The sequence below is a fragment of the Corvus brachyrhynchos genome, unplaced genomic scaffold (assembly GCF_000691975.1).
Source record: "Corvus brachyrhynchos isolate BGI_N302 unplaced genomic scaffold, ASM69197v1 scaffold115, whole genome shotgun sequence".
In the NCBI taxonomy this organism is placed as follows: Eukaryota; Metazoa; Chordata; class Aves; order Passeriformes; family Corvidae; genus Corvus; species Corvus brachyrhynchos.
The window spans coordinates 19,735,693-19,756,158 of NW_008239553.1; the positions used below are offsets into that span (position 1 = coordinate 19,735,693).

Below are 20,466 nucleotides of genomic sequence, written 5' to 3' on the forward strand. Positions count from 1 at the left end.
AAGAGAATTGGAAAATATGTTCTACGTTCTTCTATTACGGTATAAAATGTAGAGTTATGTGAAGAGAACTATAAGGTATTTGAAGGATGTTTTAATAAGTCGTCTCTCTTCCATTTCAGACATGAATAGATATTCCACTTAGAGATATGACTGTATAATACATGATGAGTGTGCTTAGTATAAAGCTACCTCATAATTTTTTCTCATTTCTTTGTGGCCTTAAATAATCAGTGTTATTTAGAAATAGATATATAATTACCATTATCCAATGAACAGGCATTTGAAAAATGCATTTTTGTTCCCAAACTTACCTCTACTACCACTTGCTTGACTAGGTTTTCATAGGAGTTTGGTATTTTTCTTCTATTGTCAGAAGTAGCTAGAAACAAAACCTGCTACTCAATTGCACAGTTCAGTACTATTTATCTTCTTGCATGAACTGTTCTAGAGTACCTGTGCAATGATGTCTTCCAGAGTGTAGTGCAAATCCAGGCTTCAGTCAGCACACACGTAACATTTTATATCAATTTTAATTATTTTAAAATTTTCAAAGTTAGCCCTAGATAAAAATCAGTTTGCTTTAACATGCTTAAAGTAAGATAAATGAAAATTTGTACAGTTATGCATGGAAGGAATGTTGTACAGTGATAACTTTATTGGAAGATTCCAATTGTGGGCTTGGGGATACAAGAACATATCTTTTATTCTGAGTCTTTCAAAGGGTTTTTAGGTTGTAGCTGTAGGCAGATTGCACAGTAGACCCAGTGGAAGTTCAGGAATATGAAAACAATATTTAGTTGCAGAGGTTGCATCTCTTCCCACAGCAACTTATTTGCTATATTCACCTTGCATTTGCAGTTTCTTACACAAATGCAATTCATGCGCTAACTTTACCATTGTCAGGAATATCCCAGAAGTGGCTAGCCCACCTGTGCCTCTCCAGTTCCACCCCAGGCCTTAGAGTGGTTTTGTGCATCAGCTATCTGAAGCTTCCTGGGTGAACAAAATGCTTACTTTAATTATGAGTCTGGCCTGTGGTGAATGCTGTGTTCAGAAAGACTTTTTCCATTAAATTACTGATTAAATTTAGTAGGGGAAATAAACATTTGAAAGCAGTCTCTCTTCCCTGCGGCCATTCCCTCCTACAGAAAAGGTACAGGCTGGACTAGGTTTGTGAGACACTGCAGCTGGTCCTGGCAAGTGAGCTGGAATAACTTCCACCAGCAACTGCCCTGTTTCTGGACAAAAGGATCCTTTTGCATGTTCCCAGTATGTTTGATCCTTTGGCCCCAGCAATGGTCCATATGGCAAAACAAATGCAAATTGCTGGAATCCCAAGACAGGAGTTTCACCATTAACATTTCAGGCATTTTTCCTCAGCCTGAAGTGCTTAGCATGTGATGTCATATTTTCCTTTCTTCTTGCTCATTTTCCTTGTAGATAGATAGTCAACCAATGTACTTGCACAACAACCAAACAAGTAAAACACATCGCATAAACAACTAATATATTATTCCAGAGCAAATCTGTGTTTGTTACAATCACATAAAAACCATTACTATTTTAGCAGCTGTGTCAAAGAACTGATGATTTGACATCTCTTTCACATTATTTTTAAGTACAGGGATATAAGAATGTAACTCATCAATTCCTGAGATAACAAAACACAGTAGAAACATGCCTATTTAGAGTTCACTAAACTGAATATTTGTTTTCAAAACTTTTTTGAGAATTTTTCAATATTTGTACAATAGAAAGTGGATCATCTTAGATCCCCTTACTGGAATTTTGCAATAATTAGAATTTTGCTCACTTAAAATAATGAGAGTAACTTAATCAAAATAAAAGCCAACCTGAAAAAGAGAATAATGTGCAGAAAATGATGGAGCAGAAGGCAGGGCCAGTGATCTCAGAACCCTCTTGGTAGCTGCTTTTGTTTGCATTCTTCACCCAGTAAAATGCATTCATTTCCCTTAGTCACTGAATGCCACAGCCGTACCAGCTACATTACTTTAGTACTTCAAACACTTTTTGACTAGATGGTAACTCAAAGTCAGTCCGGGTCTTTCCCTTGCAGTTGATTTTGCTTATTCAAAGTCTGGATTTTTCACATATGGTTATTTTGTTTGGCTTAATTGTTTACTTTAAAATAGCTGCAAAAAATTTTGTGTAGAATTTGCTCTTAAGGTTTCACCAATAATAGAAGAGAACAGTTTTATCCTTATTATAACACTGAATGTACGGCAGGTAGGGATGAAAAAATGAGAAACGAACTCTTTGAGAAGTCAGAGTGCATTTTAAAAGAAAAACACCATTCTAAAAGATGCATAAGCATAAAAGAGTAGTGCAGAGAATTAGTTTAATGTATAATTTTCAAGTTCAATTAAAGTAACAAATCTAAAAATTCTCTGGCATATATTCTAAATTTTTTTTCTAAAGAGAAGAATTTGTACATTCTGATTGGAATATTTGTCTTCTGAGGAATTAAAAAGCACTTAAAAGGAAAGACCAAATAGATAGACATTTTCTTAAATCATAGATTATGTTTGCATGTACAGCAGTTGTAAGATGCAGTAGCAACTGTTTTTCCTGCAGAAGTTTCACTGCAAGATCAAAGAACAAAATCTCCAGTACAGCTTCTCTGTCACTGATACTAACTCAAAAGCAACATATTCCAACCTTTAATCTTTCAGTAGTTTCATGTACATCTTAACACAATTTCTTGAAGACCAGACAGAAAATATTTTTAAAAGTCAACATCAAAGCTGTTTTCATTGACTCTTGTGGGTTTGTTTATGCACTTTTCTTCATCCAGTGCAGGGTTTGCAGTTCGGGCTATTTTAGTTGACGGTGGGGGGGCTATGTGCAGGCTGATGGATTCAACAGCTGCAAATTACAGGATCAGCTGTCTGGAAGACTGAGTGAAGTGGGCAGTTGGCAGCCAAATGGGGTACAACCTCTCTAGCCTGAAAAATTCCAGTCAGTGCTACAGGAAAGCCCATGAGAGGATGACAAAATCTTTACCTTAATACCACAATGAAAATATGTAAAAATAAAAATGCCTAGCTGACATGTGAGATTAATGATCATAAAAATTGTTTTGGAAATGGTGCTTTCTAAAAATCAGATGATAATATCTTATGAAACTATATACTGTTAGAATGGGGAAGATTTTGCACACTTATATGTATAGGCTTTATATTACTATCAATGACCTGGACCTATGCTTATTTACAAATAGATGCCAACAGATTATTACTTAAAAGTGCATGATTTATTTTATCTACCCACCACTTCTGGTAAGAGCAACTGGCACTCATGACAGCATTTAGCTACTATCTTGTGATACTGCTGATCTTTATAAATAAACACAAAGTGTAAAAAGGCACAAAACAGTGTTCTGCTGGTTTTGCTCTATCTAACACTGTCATCTACAAGCAGCTAGGAAGGATGAGAACAAAACCATATTGTACCAGGTCTTGATACTGAGCCTCAGTAAAATTGTGAAATAACATAACATAACATAACATAACATAACATAACATAACATAACATAACATAACATTTTTGTGCACTATTTGAACTGCATTATTACAGAAAATTATTAAATTAAAAGCTGTGCTAGGTGCAATTATTTAATTTTACTGAATTATATGTAAATCTAGACATCAGGTACAGTAGTAAGAAAAAGTTTTACTAGAAAATGTCCAGCGGATTTAACATTATATTGTTTCCTCTTGAGAGGCTGGTTTGTGCCAGGCGAGTGTAGAGAAAAGGTACAAGTAAATAGGATGCAGCTTTATTAGTGCCATTCCTCTGAACACTAATCAGAATTAACTTACATGGCAAAACTTAGCATTTCTTTGTAATTATTTTCTCCTGAAGTCTAGCATTAACCTTTACAATGACAGTTATTAATGACAGTTATTCTGTCATTGGCACAGCCTTCACCTTCACACCATCGTATGACAGTTAAAATCAAATAAAGGGGATATCAATAGGAGCCTAAATTATTTTTTTACAAGCTTTATTTAAGCCACCCATTCTGCCTATAACCTAAATCCTTTAAGAGCTGGTACTTAGTCTTTTACTGACATGGTAGTCTTATATGATAAGATCAGGGAATGTGACCTTGGATGTGACCAAGTTTGGGCTTAAGTTCTCTCCATGTTACTGAAGCAGTAAGAAGCTGATAATTACCTTGTTAGTACATAAAGCACTTGGCTGTTGCTGTGTGCCACAGTAGTCTGTAAGCAAATAGGCTTTGCTTTTTGAGGAAAATGAGCAACTTCTAGCAAGCCATGCAAAAATTAACAGTGTATGTTTCTGAATATCTGCTTCTTTCAAACCCCTAGTGGTGCTGGGATTTGCATTTCAGTATAAAGTTGGTTTGTTGTGGAAATTTTGTCTACTTCAGAAATTTGAGGTGCTTTGGTAGTTAGCATAATGGGACATCAAGAGAAAACTTATTTGAAGTGTGGGTCTGAATTCTTGATTTATAGTATTATCTAGATTCACTAACCAATATTTTCAATACGTTATCAAACAGTTGTCAGAAGACAATTGTCAGAAGACTTGTTCATTGATAGTTCTTTCTTCTTATGGCTTTGTTTTCAACCACTCTGAGAATTCATACGGTAGTTGAATTCAGCATGTAACTGTATGTATGAAGCTGGAATATATCAAAAACTTGTTTTGGAGTCTGGCATATCTTTAAGCTCGTTCACATAGAAAGTCTAAATGAAGTATATTAAGTATTTTTCTATAGATTGTGTCTAATTTACAAGATTACAGTTAAAGGACACAATCTATTTTTTAATCACTGAAATTAAAATTAATTAATTAATTAATTAATTCCTCTATTATGGCCAAGAGGAAAAGACATTAACAATCTTGGAGAAGTGAATACAAGTTCAGTTATACTAATTAATTGGAAATATTCTTTGAAACAACATAGAATTTCAGCTATGCTTTTCAGTCATGTGTCAGTTGTAGTTGGCTAAAAGGATAATATTAACTATTTCCAAAGCTCAGAGAGTTCTAGCTCTGTGTGTCTGTAGCATTAGATGAGCATGCTAATCTGGTAACTAGAGTGTCCACTTGCTCACCCTGAAGCGTGTGGATATTGGAAGCCCTGAGCACTAGCAGCACTACATCTTGGCAGGTGTTGTACTTGCAAGTACAGATGCTGCTTGTTACAGCAAGGCGACTGAGGACACAGGGGAAGAGATACTGCCTTTCTCTCAAGGCAGATACAATGATCTGCTCATTGAAACTCCAAAGTTTTGTGTTCGTCTGGCATTTTTGAGAACTGCTCCTGCAGAGGACTTGATGTAACTGTCAGTGTTTCATTAAAATGAGTAACTACCAATAGCACCTGATGACAGCTAATATTGTACTATCTATTGTACAAAAATATTTAATATTATCTAGAGATATGATTTTGGTTTAATATGTTACATATGTGCAATTAAATATTCAATACTTCGTCTTTACTTTCATACTGAATGTGCCAAATCTGAACTTAAAGAAATTACTGTATTATATTATCAATTTAGAAATAATCAGGTTTACTAATTTTCCTGTTATGCTATTGCCATACAAAACCCCAAGAGTATAACCAGAGACACAAAATTTCATTGTAATTTTCTGATAGAATTGTTTCAATAGGAAATTTGAAATGCAAAATTATGATTATTCTCACTTTTACTTGTATCTATATCTATATCTATCTATCTATATCTATCTATATTTATAAATGAGATTTCTGAAGGTTTGAATTAAATTAATTTTTTTTTTTTTTAAGAAATAGGTTTCGGATTTAAATATGCTATTAAGTCACCTTAATCTTAGTCACTTCAAGTCACTGCCAGAGACGTAAGAGAAAAAATTTTAGGGTTCAGTGCCAATTTTTTTCAGTGTTTTAATCACATTTCCTTACTTGTATACAACATTCATTTTACACATTGTTTTCACGGAATTGTTATAGAGTGTTGTTTGCTAAATAGCATATGCCTAAATGTTCTTTATTATGGTGACTTGCCCTTTCACAAAGAAAATGAAGAGTAGACTGAAATTATTTTACTCTGCATGCAGCACAACCATAGTAATCTGTAATTAATTTTAAATTTGGAGGATACCATCCCATCAAAAGTTTAGCTTTATAACCTGGTAATCCGTATTTTCTTTCTCCTTTCTCAACACAGCTGTTCACAGCATTTCTGTTTTCCCTCTTTCTCCTTTTCCACCCATCTTCTGCTCAGTTTTGTCCCCAGAGCAAGACTATATAAAAATCAGCACCCTGTCACCATCACAGTCAGCAGTGGGTAGCAGAAATAGCTTATTCCCATTGAGTCTATCCCAGAATTTTGTCCTTCTTGGTTATAGAGGTTAGATTTGAATTCTGTCCAAATGAATTTTTTTGATGATGGCACAGACCAGATTCTTTGTATTTTAACTAGTGTGTGTGTGTGTGTGTGTGTATGTGTGTGTGTGTGTGGAGCAGAGAGGGAGACAGCTCCTGGAAATCTTACCACTTTCATTCCTATTGCTGTCTTCTAGGATGTCACTTTATGGTGTTAGTTTTCTGCTTCTGATTCATGTGATCTTGTTGTGCCATCCTTCTTTATTGTATGCTGTCTCTGCACTTACTGAGCAGTACTGCCAAACAGGACAGCTGCTGGTTCAGTTGCTGTAGCATTGCCATGAATAAAAAAAGAGAAAAAATCTGTATGTATTAATTACAGTATATTTCCTCTATGAAAAATATTTATTCTGCATTTAATTAAAAGTACATGAAAAATAGATCTGATCCATGAAAGGACCATGCCCATACCTAAATATCTACTTTATTTTTCCATTACAGGATATTTGTGAAGATATATCTGATCACGTTGAACAAATTCATGCTCTGCTAGAGACTGAGTTTTCCCTGAAGCTTCTGTCTTATTCTGTCAATGTGATAGTTGATATCCATACAGTGCAACTACTCTGGCACCAGCTACGTGTTTCTGTCCTGGTTCTGAGAGAGCGTATTCTCCAGGGACTACAAGACGCCAATGGAAACTACACCAGGCAGACTGATATTCTGCAAGCGTTTTCTGAAGAGACTAAGGAGGTACAGTAACTAAATCCAATTAAAAGAATTATCTGTGTTCAAAGCAGCTCATCCCTCTTGCACATTTAAAATTGCTAGGATGACAATTTTAAGGATGACTTACTTCTAGATATTTTGCTAAATTTGTTTTAAATTATTATTTTTTTTAATCTTCAGCTGATACCTGTTCTTGTTGAACCAAGTTAGTGCAAACTAAGATCAACTTTCAGAAATGTTATGCTAGTGGCTAGCAATGTTTTCTCTTGATTGAGATATTTTTCAGGAAGGATTTGAAAGACTTACAGAGGTGCATCTGTTCCGAGATGTTCATCTGGTCACTCAGGTATTTAAGGTTTATAGCCAATTCAAAAGTTAATTTCAGTGTGCAGTGGTTTCTTCAGTGAAATTTAGACACTTCCTGCCTGCACACAGAAGTCTGAACCTTAAAAAATATTTCCAGAACTTTCCAGCCTAGGTCAACCTTCCTTTATAGCAAGAGGATTGTCTTTGAGTGGCAATTCTGCACTATGTCTTTACACAGTCACACATTTTGTCTGAGAAACAATGATGAAAGAATCATACATTGTTTACTCTGAGAGTATGCCAGATTCACACACATGTAAATGGTTTGTAAACCTGGGTTCATTTAACTAAAATGCCTTATCCTTTGAATTTATCGTTACCAAATTAACTTATCATTACCAAATTAACAGAAGAACTGGCCTAATTTTTTAAACTTAAAGAAGATGGACATTTTTAATAGTTAGGGTAATTAATGGTTAATAGACAGCATGTGGAGGATTTTTCATTTGATGGTCTGAAGATTAAGATAAAATGCTTTTATGATTAGATGCAATTACAGAAAGAGAACTCTAGATCAATGCAGTGAATTCTGTGACCTGTGTTACAGAGGAAGTCAGAAGTCCCCTAGACATGTCCTGAATTTCATAACACTCAAGTTCAAAGAGAATGTGAATATTTCTCTGCTCCATGTTGGGTTTTGTATTTGTCTTTGGCACAACAAAGTGGGTGGTCCAGAAATCAATGCCCAGAGATGCCCAGGCCCACCTTCCACACCCCCTCTTCCTGATGTGTACATACCTGGCTGCTTCAGATTCAGTTTCTGCTTTGCTCTTTTTGGTAAACTTCTGGCATGTCTGAAGGAAATCTACTCTTGTCTTAATATTCAGATTTGTGATTTAGTGGGAAGTCATTATTTTATGACAAGGCCATGGTAATTTCAAGACATAAAGAAGGTGCATATTCAGATACTAAGGAACAGGAAATGTTCCATCTGGATCTGATTACAACTGCTATAAAAACATCCTTGCTATAGAGAGAAGGACTAACTGGGGAAGGAAAGATTATTTTTCAGTGTGGAAAACACATGTGTTCAGGTAGGCTTACATGGTAATATAAAAGACAAAATATACTGACACCATTTTTTTTATCCACCCCAATTAAAACATAAATAATATTTGATAAATTTAATGGCTAGCAATAGCAGGGACACAAAGTTGATAACACGTTTCTGCCCTATTGCTTGAATAGGTTTGGGAAAATTGCTCTGCAGTTGCTAACCTTGAGGAATTCAAGCTTTTTATGAGGTATTATGATAGTGGCTTTAGTTGATGACTATAAAAAATAAAATAGAATGTAGGGGCAATTGTATCTACTCCTACAATTGTATCTTTTTGGTGTTTCTCCCCCATCCTTTCCCAGACATGACTACATTGTAAGACTAGTAAGTGCCTCATGATACAAATATTTTCCTTTAGGTATTTTCATGCATAGGTGAATAGTGAGTCTGTTTGAGAAAATCTAGAAACCTTTGCCCACACAACTATTCCCTGGAGAAACGTCCTCCTAATTTTCAGTACCCCTTTGGGACTAAGACTGAGAACTCCTCTGGTTTGCAATTAAAAGAAGGAAGATTTCACACAGTAATGAATTCTATTTTGAAATTCACTAGTATAGGACACTTAGAAGTGCAAATAAGTTTAAAAAAATGTGAATAAGCAAAGATTAGAGGAATTGTAACCTCCAGATGAGGAAATCCCTATGCTGCTCCCTATGGTTCGTAGAATCTGGGAGTGAGGGTAAAAAAGTGTGTAGAAGGCCCATGTATATATTCCCATGTCTTAGAGCTCAGCTAGCAGAAAATGTTTTGAACTGATGCAGAAACATGATACTGGGCCAGATGGAAATTTGATTTGAACAAATTTCACATGCTATGCTTTTCTGTAGTTCATGAACCTATAATTTCACAAAATATTTAGCTCATTCCTTAAGTCCAGTGTTTTGCATGATGCCGAAGAGCAGCTTTGGCAGCTGACATTAACCAAGGAGTTCCCTAGAAGAAGTGAAGTGCCAAGGCTTCTTTGGTGTTCAGTGAGACTGTTTGATCATGTTAATATTCACTGTCAGTTCATAGAATGCACAGTCAATCACAGCCCCACCTGGGCTGTATTTACACTGTAGCTGTAACACCCATAAATATGCACAAGCTGTCCTCAGCATAATGGACAGGAATAACCCTGGCAGACTAGCTACCAAAATCCACGAGTGTACAGCACAGGCTGCACTGCCTGGCTTAGGTACCCAGCTCACCACTGGGCAGGCAGTAAGTGTGCTTTAGGCTGGCCCAGCAGTGCCACACCCAACAGGATGCAGCAGGAAAGGGCACACAAAGTTTTATGGCTTGGAGGAAATAGAGGCAACTGTGATGCAAGCTGTCTGCTCTGACAGAGGTGCAAAATTAAGAAAATAATTGTTTTAATAAAAAAAAACTTTGAAAAGTTAAGATTTTGAAGGACCATTTCTCCTTCAGGACTTAACCAGAGATAGTTAAGAAGGAAAGAAAAATAAGTTCTGTGCAGCCTGAGTTTTATGCCAGAATTGAGAAACCAGGAAAAAAGAAAAAGATCAGGCTTTGGTAAAATACAGCAAATTCCTGTGTTCTTAAACAGAAATATCTTACATATTGAATAAGTTCATTTGAAAAAGTAAAAAAAAGGGCTGAATTTTACTGCTTTAAATATAAATACAAGAAGTATTGGAAACAGCCTAGAGACCTTTAAAGGAAGCATTACCACATGAAAAGGGAAAAAAAAATTAACTAGGGCTTTTCTATTGGTAGTTGTACAAATAATTAATTTTTTTTCTGAGATAAAAACAATGAAAACATGGTAATATTGGCATTAAATAAAACTCATCTGAAGCACATATTTCAGAGGCTGCTTGGAAAATGACAAAGCAAGATGGTTTAATACATATGATTGTAAATTTTATTAAAGTTAATAAACACATTTTTAAGAGACGAAGGAATGGAGCTCATTATTCAGAAAATATAAAGGCCTTTAGGGCCTTGGAAAGGGTTTTGATTTATATATATGGCTTTACCATTTCTAATAATTTCCTGAGATTAAAAGGACAATGCAGTTGTAATAGTGGTCGTTGTTTAGCCACCATTTTCCTTAACAAATGAAGCTCCAATATATAAATTTGACAGATTTATAGAAAATTCTTTTAATTCTGAGCTGTTGATAGTGCCAAATTTGTGGCATGGGATCTACATCTGGATAGAATGTCTTAAATAAGAAATACATTCAGTATCCAAGACTATGGCTGATAAATACCCTTCTAGTAAATTTTTTCTATAAATATTTTTAGCTGGAGGATTTTTTTCTATTTTTACTTTGAGTAATGCAAGGGTGGGGGGGGTGGATGGAGTACAGGGCTTGGATATTTTATGTTTTTATGTTTATGGGAATTGCCAAACAATAGCCTTCTTTATTGAGATGATTCCTGTTCAGGAAAAATCTGAGCAGTTTATTGTGAGATGGAGAGATTACTTGGTTATTGCACCTTCTTCAAGCATGATGCTAAAGGTCTTTCAACTATGGATTTGGGCAATGTATTGAGACAAGTTGTTCCAGAGAATAATTCAGACATAAACCTATTGTGGATACCCAGGAGTTTGCTTCAAAAAACTACTATGAGAACAAACCTGGAAAGAAAGACCGGTATACTGATTTAGGCATGTAAATTTAGAATCCTAGAACATGAATTTCTCCCCTTCATGACGTTTTTTTAAAGTAGTCTCTGTAAGCAAAAGTCCTGTATATATATTAGAAGATCTACTGAAAATATGCTTACACTCTATACTAAATATAATTTTGCCATGATTGTTATTTATCATGCAGTTTTTGGATCTGAATCTCATCAGATTTTTTTTACTGTCCTTCAAATAAGACCAAAATATTTATAAGCACTAATTTGACTTTGATCTTAAAATCTCATTTGCCATCTGAGATGGTCTCCTCTGGCTATGTCCATGTTTCTGAGATTGAAGGACTTCCATTGAGAAAAAATGGGAGGCTGGAGGCTTAGCATTCGTGGCTATAGTTTCTTTTCCTTGTGAAGTTCTTCATTTGTGCTCTAAATATCTGGCAAATAAATTTTCAGGTGATAATGCTACAAAAAAGTGAAATGTAATTAGCAATCTCTATTTTACAATTATGGGAAAAAATGTCCATCATTGCTACGTGATGCTTGGAAAAAACATTCTGCCAATCAACTGAAGGACTGTAGAGCAGCATGAATTTTTGAAAACTCAAGATTAACAAGGAGACTGGTACACTCAGCAGCCCCCAAGGTACTCTTCCTCCTGCTCGAGGTAGTTAACACAGAAAATACTTCAAGTCTGCTGTATGGAATTTCTGAGTTCCCGCCTACACAGTAAGTAAAACTGAAAACAGAATTAAATGAGGAAAATACCAATAAAAAAGTGAATTGCAGTTTTTAGACAACTTACTGCACCAGACTGAAATGAAGCATTTTTCAGCTTATTGCCATTTTTAATTCCCAAATACTTCAGAATGGTTAGCTCATCTACAGGGTACTGCAAAAAAAGGCAGGTCAGTGATGAATCCTTTTCTAGATCTTAGGCAGTGAAACACAGGAAGTATTTTTTGCTTAATTACTTTGTGTGTTCTGTATATGAAAAATAATTTTCAAAAAAAGTACCAATTCTTTTTGTATTTCAGGATCGCCTTGACTCTTTAACTGAAGTTGATGATTCTGGACAGTTAACCATCAAATGTTCTCAAAATTACTTGTCCCTGGATTGTGGTATTACTGCATTTGAACTATCTGACTACAGTCCTAGTGAGGATTTGCTTGGTGCTCTGGATGATATGACCTCCAGTCAAGGGAAGGCAAAATCATTTGAATCCTGGAACTGCAGTGAGATGGATAAGGAATTTCCAGGACTTATCAGAAGTGTGGGTTTACTTGCAGTAGCAACAGATTCCATTGCTCCCCAGTGTAATGAAACATTGAAGGAGAAAGAAAATCCTGTACCTCTTTCAGCAGAAGATGGAGAAGAAAGCAAAGACAAGAAAGCATCACATGACCTCTCATTAGTATCTCCTTCTGCAAATTCCTCTCTTTCTAAAGGTGATTACTCTGAAAATGGTGTTTTACCTACAGACAGCAAAGCAGTTTCTGTATCAAAGAATCCAGAATGCAATCTTCCACAGCACACTGGGGAAAAAATCAAACACTGTGAAAATTCAACACCTAAGAGGTCCATAAGAGACTGCTTTAACTATAATGAAGACTCCCCTACGCAGCCTACGTTGCCAAAAAGAGGTCTATTTCTGAAAGATGATGTGTTTAAAGATTATATGGAAGCCAATGGTCTAAAAAGGCAAATCTCTCAAATAGTTAAAAGTGAAATGAGTAGAAGTACACCCTCATTGTTAGATCCACCAGACAGGTCCAAGCTTTGCCTGGCTTTACAGTCGCCCTATACTAACAGCCCATCTGCAGTTAGTCAGTCGTACGATTGCTTAAATACAATAAGTGATAAAAATCTTGAGTACACAATAAATAATCACTTTAAAGACAGTCCCATAATTCTAGGAAAGTCTACTTTCTACACTAGTAAAGAAAAATCAAAGCACAATAAGTCTCATGATTCTCCAGAGAAAGTGAAAACTGACAGAACACCTGGAAGTATATGTAAAACAGCTCCATCAACACAAGGCAAGAAAAGAGGATGTTCTCTACAGAATGGGATTACTTCTCATAACTCTAAGTCTCTGGAGGAGACAGAAACAGATTCTTCTGCATCGTCAGATTCTTGTAACCAGAGAGATCCAAACGGGCAATCACAAGGTAAAGCTGAGCCCTTCAGTTCAGCAACGCATAGCCAAAAGAGTGCTTCTTCAGCTGGTTCTGAGCTTTCCAACTCATCCCCTCTTCTACTGAGAAGAAAGAAAAATAAAAGCTTATCCTCAACACCACATTATACTCAAAAAACCAGTAAGGACAGTAGTGAGGTGTGGTATGGATCTGATGAATATTTAGCACTTCCTTCACATCTCAAACAGACTGAAGTATTAGCTTTAAAACTAGAAAATTTGACCAAGTTGCTGCCCCAAAAGCCCAGAAGGGAAACCATTCAAAACATTGATGACTGGGAGCTGTCAGAAATGAACTCAGATTCAGAAATGTATCCAACATACCAGACAAAAAAGCACAAAAAAAGGGGCAGAATTTCACCAAGTTCTTCAAGTGATATAGTATCCTCCTTAGGTGACAGTATTGAATCTGGGCCTCTCAGTGATATTCTCTCTGATGAAGATCTTTGTATGCCTGCATCTTGCATTAAAAAATACATTGAAGAAAAGTCAGAAAGAACTGCTGCCACTCAGCTCACTGGGAATGAGACTTCTCCTTCAAATAAATCAGCTTTAATTCATCAACTGATGCAAGATATACAACATCAAGAGAATTATGAAACCATATGGGAAAAAATTGAGGTAAGGCAATAATCCTATATTCTTTTGCTGTGTTCTTTAGAAGCCTGTATGTGGAGATGGAGCTGCTGGCAGGGATAGGGTTGCTTTCTTGTTTTCTTTTAATGCTGAAAATAGTCTCATCCAGTGGCTGCTGGAAGTAGAGAACAGCAGCAGTTATTCTAATTAAAATAGATTGAAGTTAACTTTAACTAACTCTACAGAATTTGCCTATAGTATTTTACTTACATCAATGCCTTTAAACTTGGTAAAACATTGTTTTACCAACACCACTTCTCTTTGCTGAGATTGGGTACATGACAAGTTATTTTTTGTAGGAAGGGAAAAATAAACATTAGAGAATCAGGGATCTTCATTGTATTTGAATGAAGCTATATTTAATATTGTCTACCTATTTTCTTCATTAAAAAGATTTGTTTTAGTCCAAGAATAGGAATTCCTTTCAAATTAAGTATAATAACAATATTTCTTTTTAATTACTTCTCTTCTCTTGCAGTGATTATTTTCCCTCCTGTGTTGGTGGAACTAAGCAAAAAACTAAAAAACTTTTTTTATTTACTTAAATAATCATTCTTAAATAATAGCAATGTATTAGTGCAATATGCTAGAGCAATAATTACATACTATTCCACTAAACTTCAGATGAGATGGGATTTTGTTGAGAAGTTTTTGAGAAAAAAGATAAACTTTGGAAAACGAAGAGAATTTGAATGAATAATCAGATAAAGACCTAGCCATCTCACTAATATAATTCTTAGATTACATTTACAGCAAATGTTTGTTTCAGTTTTCTGATGCATTTGTCTTCCAGGCCACTGTAGAGAGCTCTTCAACTCAGAGCATTTCATGGCCATCCTCAACAGCATTTAAGTTTTCAGAAAAGAAAGCTCCATCTCTATTAGATTTCAAAATGTTTTAAAATTCATAGCACATGCATTGGAGGGTGACATTGGCATCTAAATGCTAAATCTGATATCTGCAATATTATCAAGTTGTGTATGAGCTGAGGAAAAAAAAAGACTTGTTTTATGTGGCCAGAAAGTCCTTCTTACCAAGCATGATTTCTGTAACTTTTGAAGGCATGGGAAGTATTATGACTAGTAGGAAAATAGTTGAGCTAGAGAAGTTTGAGTATAAAGTCGGGGTAGAAAAATACAGAAAGTGAGATTTCTTCTTAAACAAATGAGGGTGCAGCAGCTGTCAGCTCTACAGGGCAGTGCTTAATGATGCAAGTTGTTCCTTCCATCTTCATGGGTGGGGTTCATCTTCCAGATTTTGATGAAAGAACTGTCTTTGTAAGTGCAAATTGTTTCTGTCTTTAAGTTTGTGTAGTGCTGAAAATTAGTCCATCTGAAGCTGGCAGATACAAGGCTCTTCATTCTGTGAAAGCAACAAAGCCCATCAAAGCTGCTTGTGAATACATAAGATGCTGTCTTTCAAATGACACTACAAGAGCCTGTTTAAGAATGGAATTGTTGAGTGTCTAGGGACCAGTGCCTTCCACTTGATGCTGACTTCTTTTGGCAAGAAACAGGTGGCAGAGAAACTTTTTGTATCATACTCTCAAATCATCATATTTATTTTTATCAAACTTTTAAAAAGGTAATTCTCTTTTGAGGGTCTATCTGTCTTTGTGTGATTCCTCGCAGCTGCAGTTCAGTCCTACCAGAATGGAGGAGTAAGAATCAGCTGTAACAACTGGCTGCAGCTGTAAACACTCTCTTCTTCTCCATACCCACCCTTTCCTCACCTCCTCTGTAGAGTGGATTGAGCTTGTGACAGCTGGTAAAAGTAGTTAGCTGTTCTGTGGCCAGAGTAAACCCTTCTAGGTAGTCACTCCAGGTGCTGCTCTTGTCCTTGAGGAACTTTACTGCTGCTGACACTGCTCCTTCTACAATTTCTCAGTGTTCCTGGTTGTGGTAAATGTTTGGAAAATGTTAATGTGGAGTTTGAAAATAATCTTATGAAGTATGTTTGGCTCATAGTAAAAGAAGACCTTTAAACAGAAAGAAGAGCAGATGCAAGGAGGACTGCTAGGAAAAGAGAGAGAGAGAGAGCTCAGTATCCCATGCACTCAAAAGCAGCACATAAGTAAGCTTCATATTTCACTAAATATGCTTCCTGAATAGTGAATAAAAATAATCAGGTGAAAATGTTTTAAATACTTAAGAAAAATTATGCTACTTTAAAGAAATATAAGTTTTTCCCAAGCTGCTTATTTACCCAAGTTTTTCTATTGTTGCTAGTTATTAAATCTTCTGCTTGTAAGACTAGTTAAAAACCAATTTGTCACTTTTTCAAAAGCTCTAACCAAGGTAAATCCTGCCTCAGTGACAGCATGATGCCTTGCTGAGATACTTTAATTTGACATAAGTAATAAGAAAAGAGAAAATTCCTCTCTTAGGTGATGCTATGAAATATTGTGAACAAAAATGAACCTAAGTAAAAATACTGTACCTGTGTCACGATTAAGTTCTTTCTTTTTCTATATCTCCTGTTTCATAATTCCCTAAGACAAGAATCAAAAATGTGCCATTGCTTTTTTCAATTATTTTAAATTGGCAATTGCATTAATTCTGTTATCCAAGAAGATGTATCCCACTCGAAAAGTAGTTTCTTAATTTCACGAATACATGTCTTAGCAATAATTCAATACTGCTTTTGCTAGAAGCAGTTTTGTGCTGAAGAAGTCAGATCTGAAAGGTGAACTTCATTTTAAGTACAGAAGAAGCACGCTTATTCCCATTTGTAATCCAGTTACACTGGTGTAGATGTCTAGCATAATGTATTTTATTTATTAAGATTGTAAACAAAACTAAAATAACTTAGTCTTTCATTTTGGGATCACGACACCTTAGAAAAAACTGGCAGCCTCAAAATCATTGAAAGTCATGTTTTAGCTCGGTAATAGGAATAAAAAGGAAATTTTGGTATTTTATTATGATTATTACGGGAATAAATTTGAATTTGTATAAATCTGGTGATATCTTGATAGAAAGCAATTTGTTGAACATATGCTAAAGTACTTATTGGAAATTTTATTAATTTCTTAGTTATAGGAATGATAGTCATGGGCAGAAACTGATAAATTGTTATTTTTCGTACTTGCAGATTATGCAGATCTCCCTTCATGGGCATTATCATCCTGTTAATCTTCCTGTCTGTCTACAGATAGAATTCTGCTCAACTGTCCCATTTGCTGCTACATAGGGCCAGTTTTTTCCTTTGCAATAAATATTGCATAATCTTGTCATATTTTGTCTTGCACTGCAGGTAACCCTTTGGCACATGCTTCTTGTATCCTTAGTAATGGGCACCTTCACTCTGGGGTGCAAAACAATTTATGTGGCTGTTTCTTTTATGTTTCAGAAATTACTTTTTGGAGTGAAATATGAAAATGAGTGATCCCAAATTATGAAAGTTCCTCTCACCGTTTTAGTTCAGCTTTTAGGAGCTACCCCAAATGAATTTTTAGAATGCAGATTAAGCTCTATATTTCCTGTTACACTAGCTGAAAAGGGAACAGATATAACAGCAGCATTCTCACAGATAACGCCAATAGAGTTCTTCACTATAAGAATTTAGCTGATTGCCACTTCTCACATGTAATACTAGGATGACAGAGTATCGGTTTCAGAATGCTTCAAGGTTTGCTTTCTGAAAGAAAGCTAAGTTTTCCTTAAAATCATATTAATAATTGGGTTTTTTCCCCCTTTTTTATGTGCAAACGGAAAAATTTGGAGCAGAAAATGATCTCAGACTGACCTAATGGCAATGCATTTTCAATCATTTTATGTGAATAAAATATAATAACAATAAAGTAACCTTGTTCAGGTAGTTTTATCTCTCTCTCTAGAAACTGATACTAGATTGACTATACTGATATCCTTGTGCTGTAATCTGTGGTCATTGATAATTCCATCTACTTGTTTTTTTTGAGGACACTATCACAAAGGTTAAAAATGTAACCATTTGCAAGAGATGTGTTTGTTTTGTAGGCTTCAGGGTTAATCGTATGGAGGAAATTGCTGATTTTTTTTTGTTGTTGTTACATAGATTTATAGCTTATTTCATCACAGGCTCCATTTCTGCAAAAGGCCGCTGAATTTCCTCTGCAAGAAGAAATTTGATATCTATTGATCCCATATTTTCAGTTCATCACATTTCATAAATTTGCCCTGAACTCCACTGGCTCTATATTTTGTTTGGGTAGGCCAGTCAGACTTGGTTACCCACCTTCTTGATGTGATAAGGAGATAAAATAATGCTGCTCTACAAGTTTTTCAGCTGTCAGTTACAGCATGCCCCAGGGATCCTACAGCAAAGACATGGATAAAAATTTTACTGCTTTCCAGGACCCTGGCAGGCAACCCCTCACCCTTCTGCAACCATTTATCCCAGCTGAACCTAGGATGCCCTAGTAGGGCAGAGATCCAAGACCCCTGTTTTAAATTGGAGTCATGGGAATAACTTTCCTGTTAAAAAGGAACTAAGGATCAGTGCAGCCTGCAGAGGAGACTGCAATATCATATCTAAACTTGTTACTGTGACAAATAGCAGGTCTGTTGGGATGGGAAAGATCTTCATTTTTAGAGAATAGTCAGAAAAAGTAACTAAATGATAAACTTCTGCAAGGGCTTAATGGACTTGTTAGAGCAAATTTGTGTTGGAGATGTGTCTGGAAGTCCATTTGAGTAGTGGAGAGCCAGTTTGCTAGAAAATAGTTGGAGAGCTGACACAAAGGGGAAATAATTTGATTTGATTGAAAGGGGACAGAGTTGCTTCTGTACAGAGAATGGACTGAAAACACACCAGTACAGCTAAGGTTGAAGCTGGATTGCTTTAGGAGAAGTTTACTTGTGTTTGGGGGTGATTTTCATCATTAGGGGGAAAAGCTTGCACAGAGGTCAAATGCAGTTTGAGCTGTGGAGCTACAGTAGTGAAAAACTAATAGGAACTGATAACTCTGATGAAGCTTGGTAACAAAGAAAAACATGGAACCGAAATCAGTGATGTCAGAACAGGTGTAAAAATCAAACATAATCAACAGGGCACAGAACTGGCTTTTTTGGATTACCAGAGAAAGGATTTTTAAAGTGTTGTAGTGCTCCCCTTACCCCTCTTACTTTCAATAACTTAGTGCTTCTAATATTTGCTCTCTTAAAATAAGTGGATTTCTTCATTTTCCTAACAGTGTGCTTGCCAAAATCTGTTCATTTCTGAATCTTACTTACACTGCTTCATACAATTTAGATTGAAATACTGCTTTGGTTGATGACCAGTTTATAAAAAAACCAGTAAGTGAAAGAGGTATCAGATCCAGAAATTCCTTGGCAGCTCTGCAGTTTTCTCAGCAGTCTTGCTGCTTGGTCCAGCATAATTGAAAATGTCATTTCACATTTTGTACTGAGACACAAGTTTGTGCTTTGCTGTTTTGAGTCTGGTGATACTCCCTTGCTTCAAAAGCCCATGCCTCAGCTTTCAAGCTGGTCAAACCATTATTAAGCAATAACGTAGCATACATATGGAACTCTCACTTTCAGGCAGACAAATAGAGCTTTACTAGAAAATTATATTGAAATACAGTGAGCCCTCTGTTCCTCCAAAACAGTTCCTAACAGTTTGCTTGAATTTTAAACAGCTCCTCCAAGTACATTCACTTTTCTTTGGCATTTGCTTTACCAGAAATAGTTTGAGCAAGTTTGTAATCAGCAATTTTTGCAAAAAGTGGCAACTTCCATCTAAGCTGTGCAAATTCTGAATTATTACATCTCTAACTGACTGCAGGAATTATGCTTGCTTAATGAAACACATCTATTGTGAAGCATATGCTTGTTCAGAATGGTTTGAGTTTCCAATGTAAAGACCTCGGAATGATTTGGTAGTGAGTAGTTTTAGATCAGGGATTTTTTATATTCAGGATTTGGCAAGTCATTCCAAATAATTTGTGCTGGGGGGAAAGGACGGGAGGGGAAGACAGAGGAAGAGAAAGAAATAGAAAGAAATTTGCTCCCAAATAATTTTAGTAGCAATGATTTGAGGGTACGTCTTTACTAGTATTAAGAACTGGTGGTAGGGGATATGCCTACATCCAATGTTTGGCTCACATCTGATGTGAGACCTTTGGCTGCAAAAAGTCTCATAATTCTGTCCTTTTGTGTACATAGTTAGATGCCACAGGGCATTTAAGCTACAAACAGCTTAAATGAACCAAGGAGCAGCTGCTTTTGCATAAATGTTTCTGTGATCCATCCACTTCCATTCTTATGCAGTCACTCAGATCAGCTTTACGTGACCATTGGCTTTATGACCTAGAGTCATGTCTTAATCATCTGTACCACAGCCTAGACACAGGCTGGAACCAGAGCCATCCATGTTATTTTTTTATAACTGGAAATTTCTTGATATTGCTAGAGGATCTCTGGATCTCTGCTAACAGGCTAAGGGGTGTAAAAGACTTGAAGGTGGAGAGAGGGAACAGTAAGACCACAAGAGGTGGACTTCTTGCTCTCATTGTAGCTAAGGATAGGCAGGAAGGTGCAC

General features: G+C 35.9%; 1 protein-coding gene across 5 annotated transcripts in view; it reads left to right on the forward strand.

Moving 5' to 3' along the window:
- Window positions 1-20,466, forward strand: part of AKAP6 (A-kinase anchoring protein 6) — a 274,630-nt gene that overhangs the window by 78,461 nt on the left and 175,703 nt on the right. For all 5 annotated transcript variants that reach the window (XM_017741971.1, XM_017741970.1, XM_017741972.1 and 2 more), the window contains exons 3-4: window positions 6,866-7,117; window positions 12,145-13,926. In XM_017741971.1, the coding sequence (XP_017597460.1) occupies window positions 6,866-7,117; window positions 12,145-13,926 (2,034 nt within the window). The remainder of the gene's footprint in view (window positions 1-6,865; window positions 7,118-12,144; window positions 13,927-20,466) is intronic.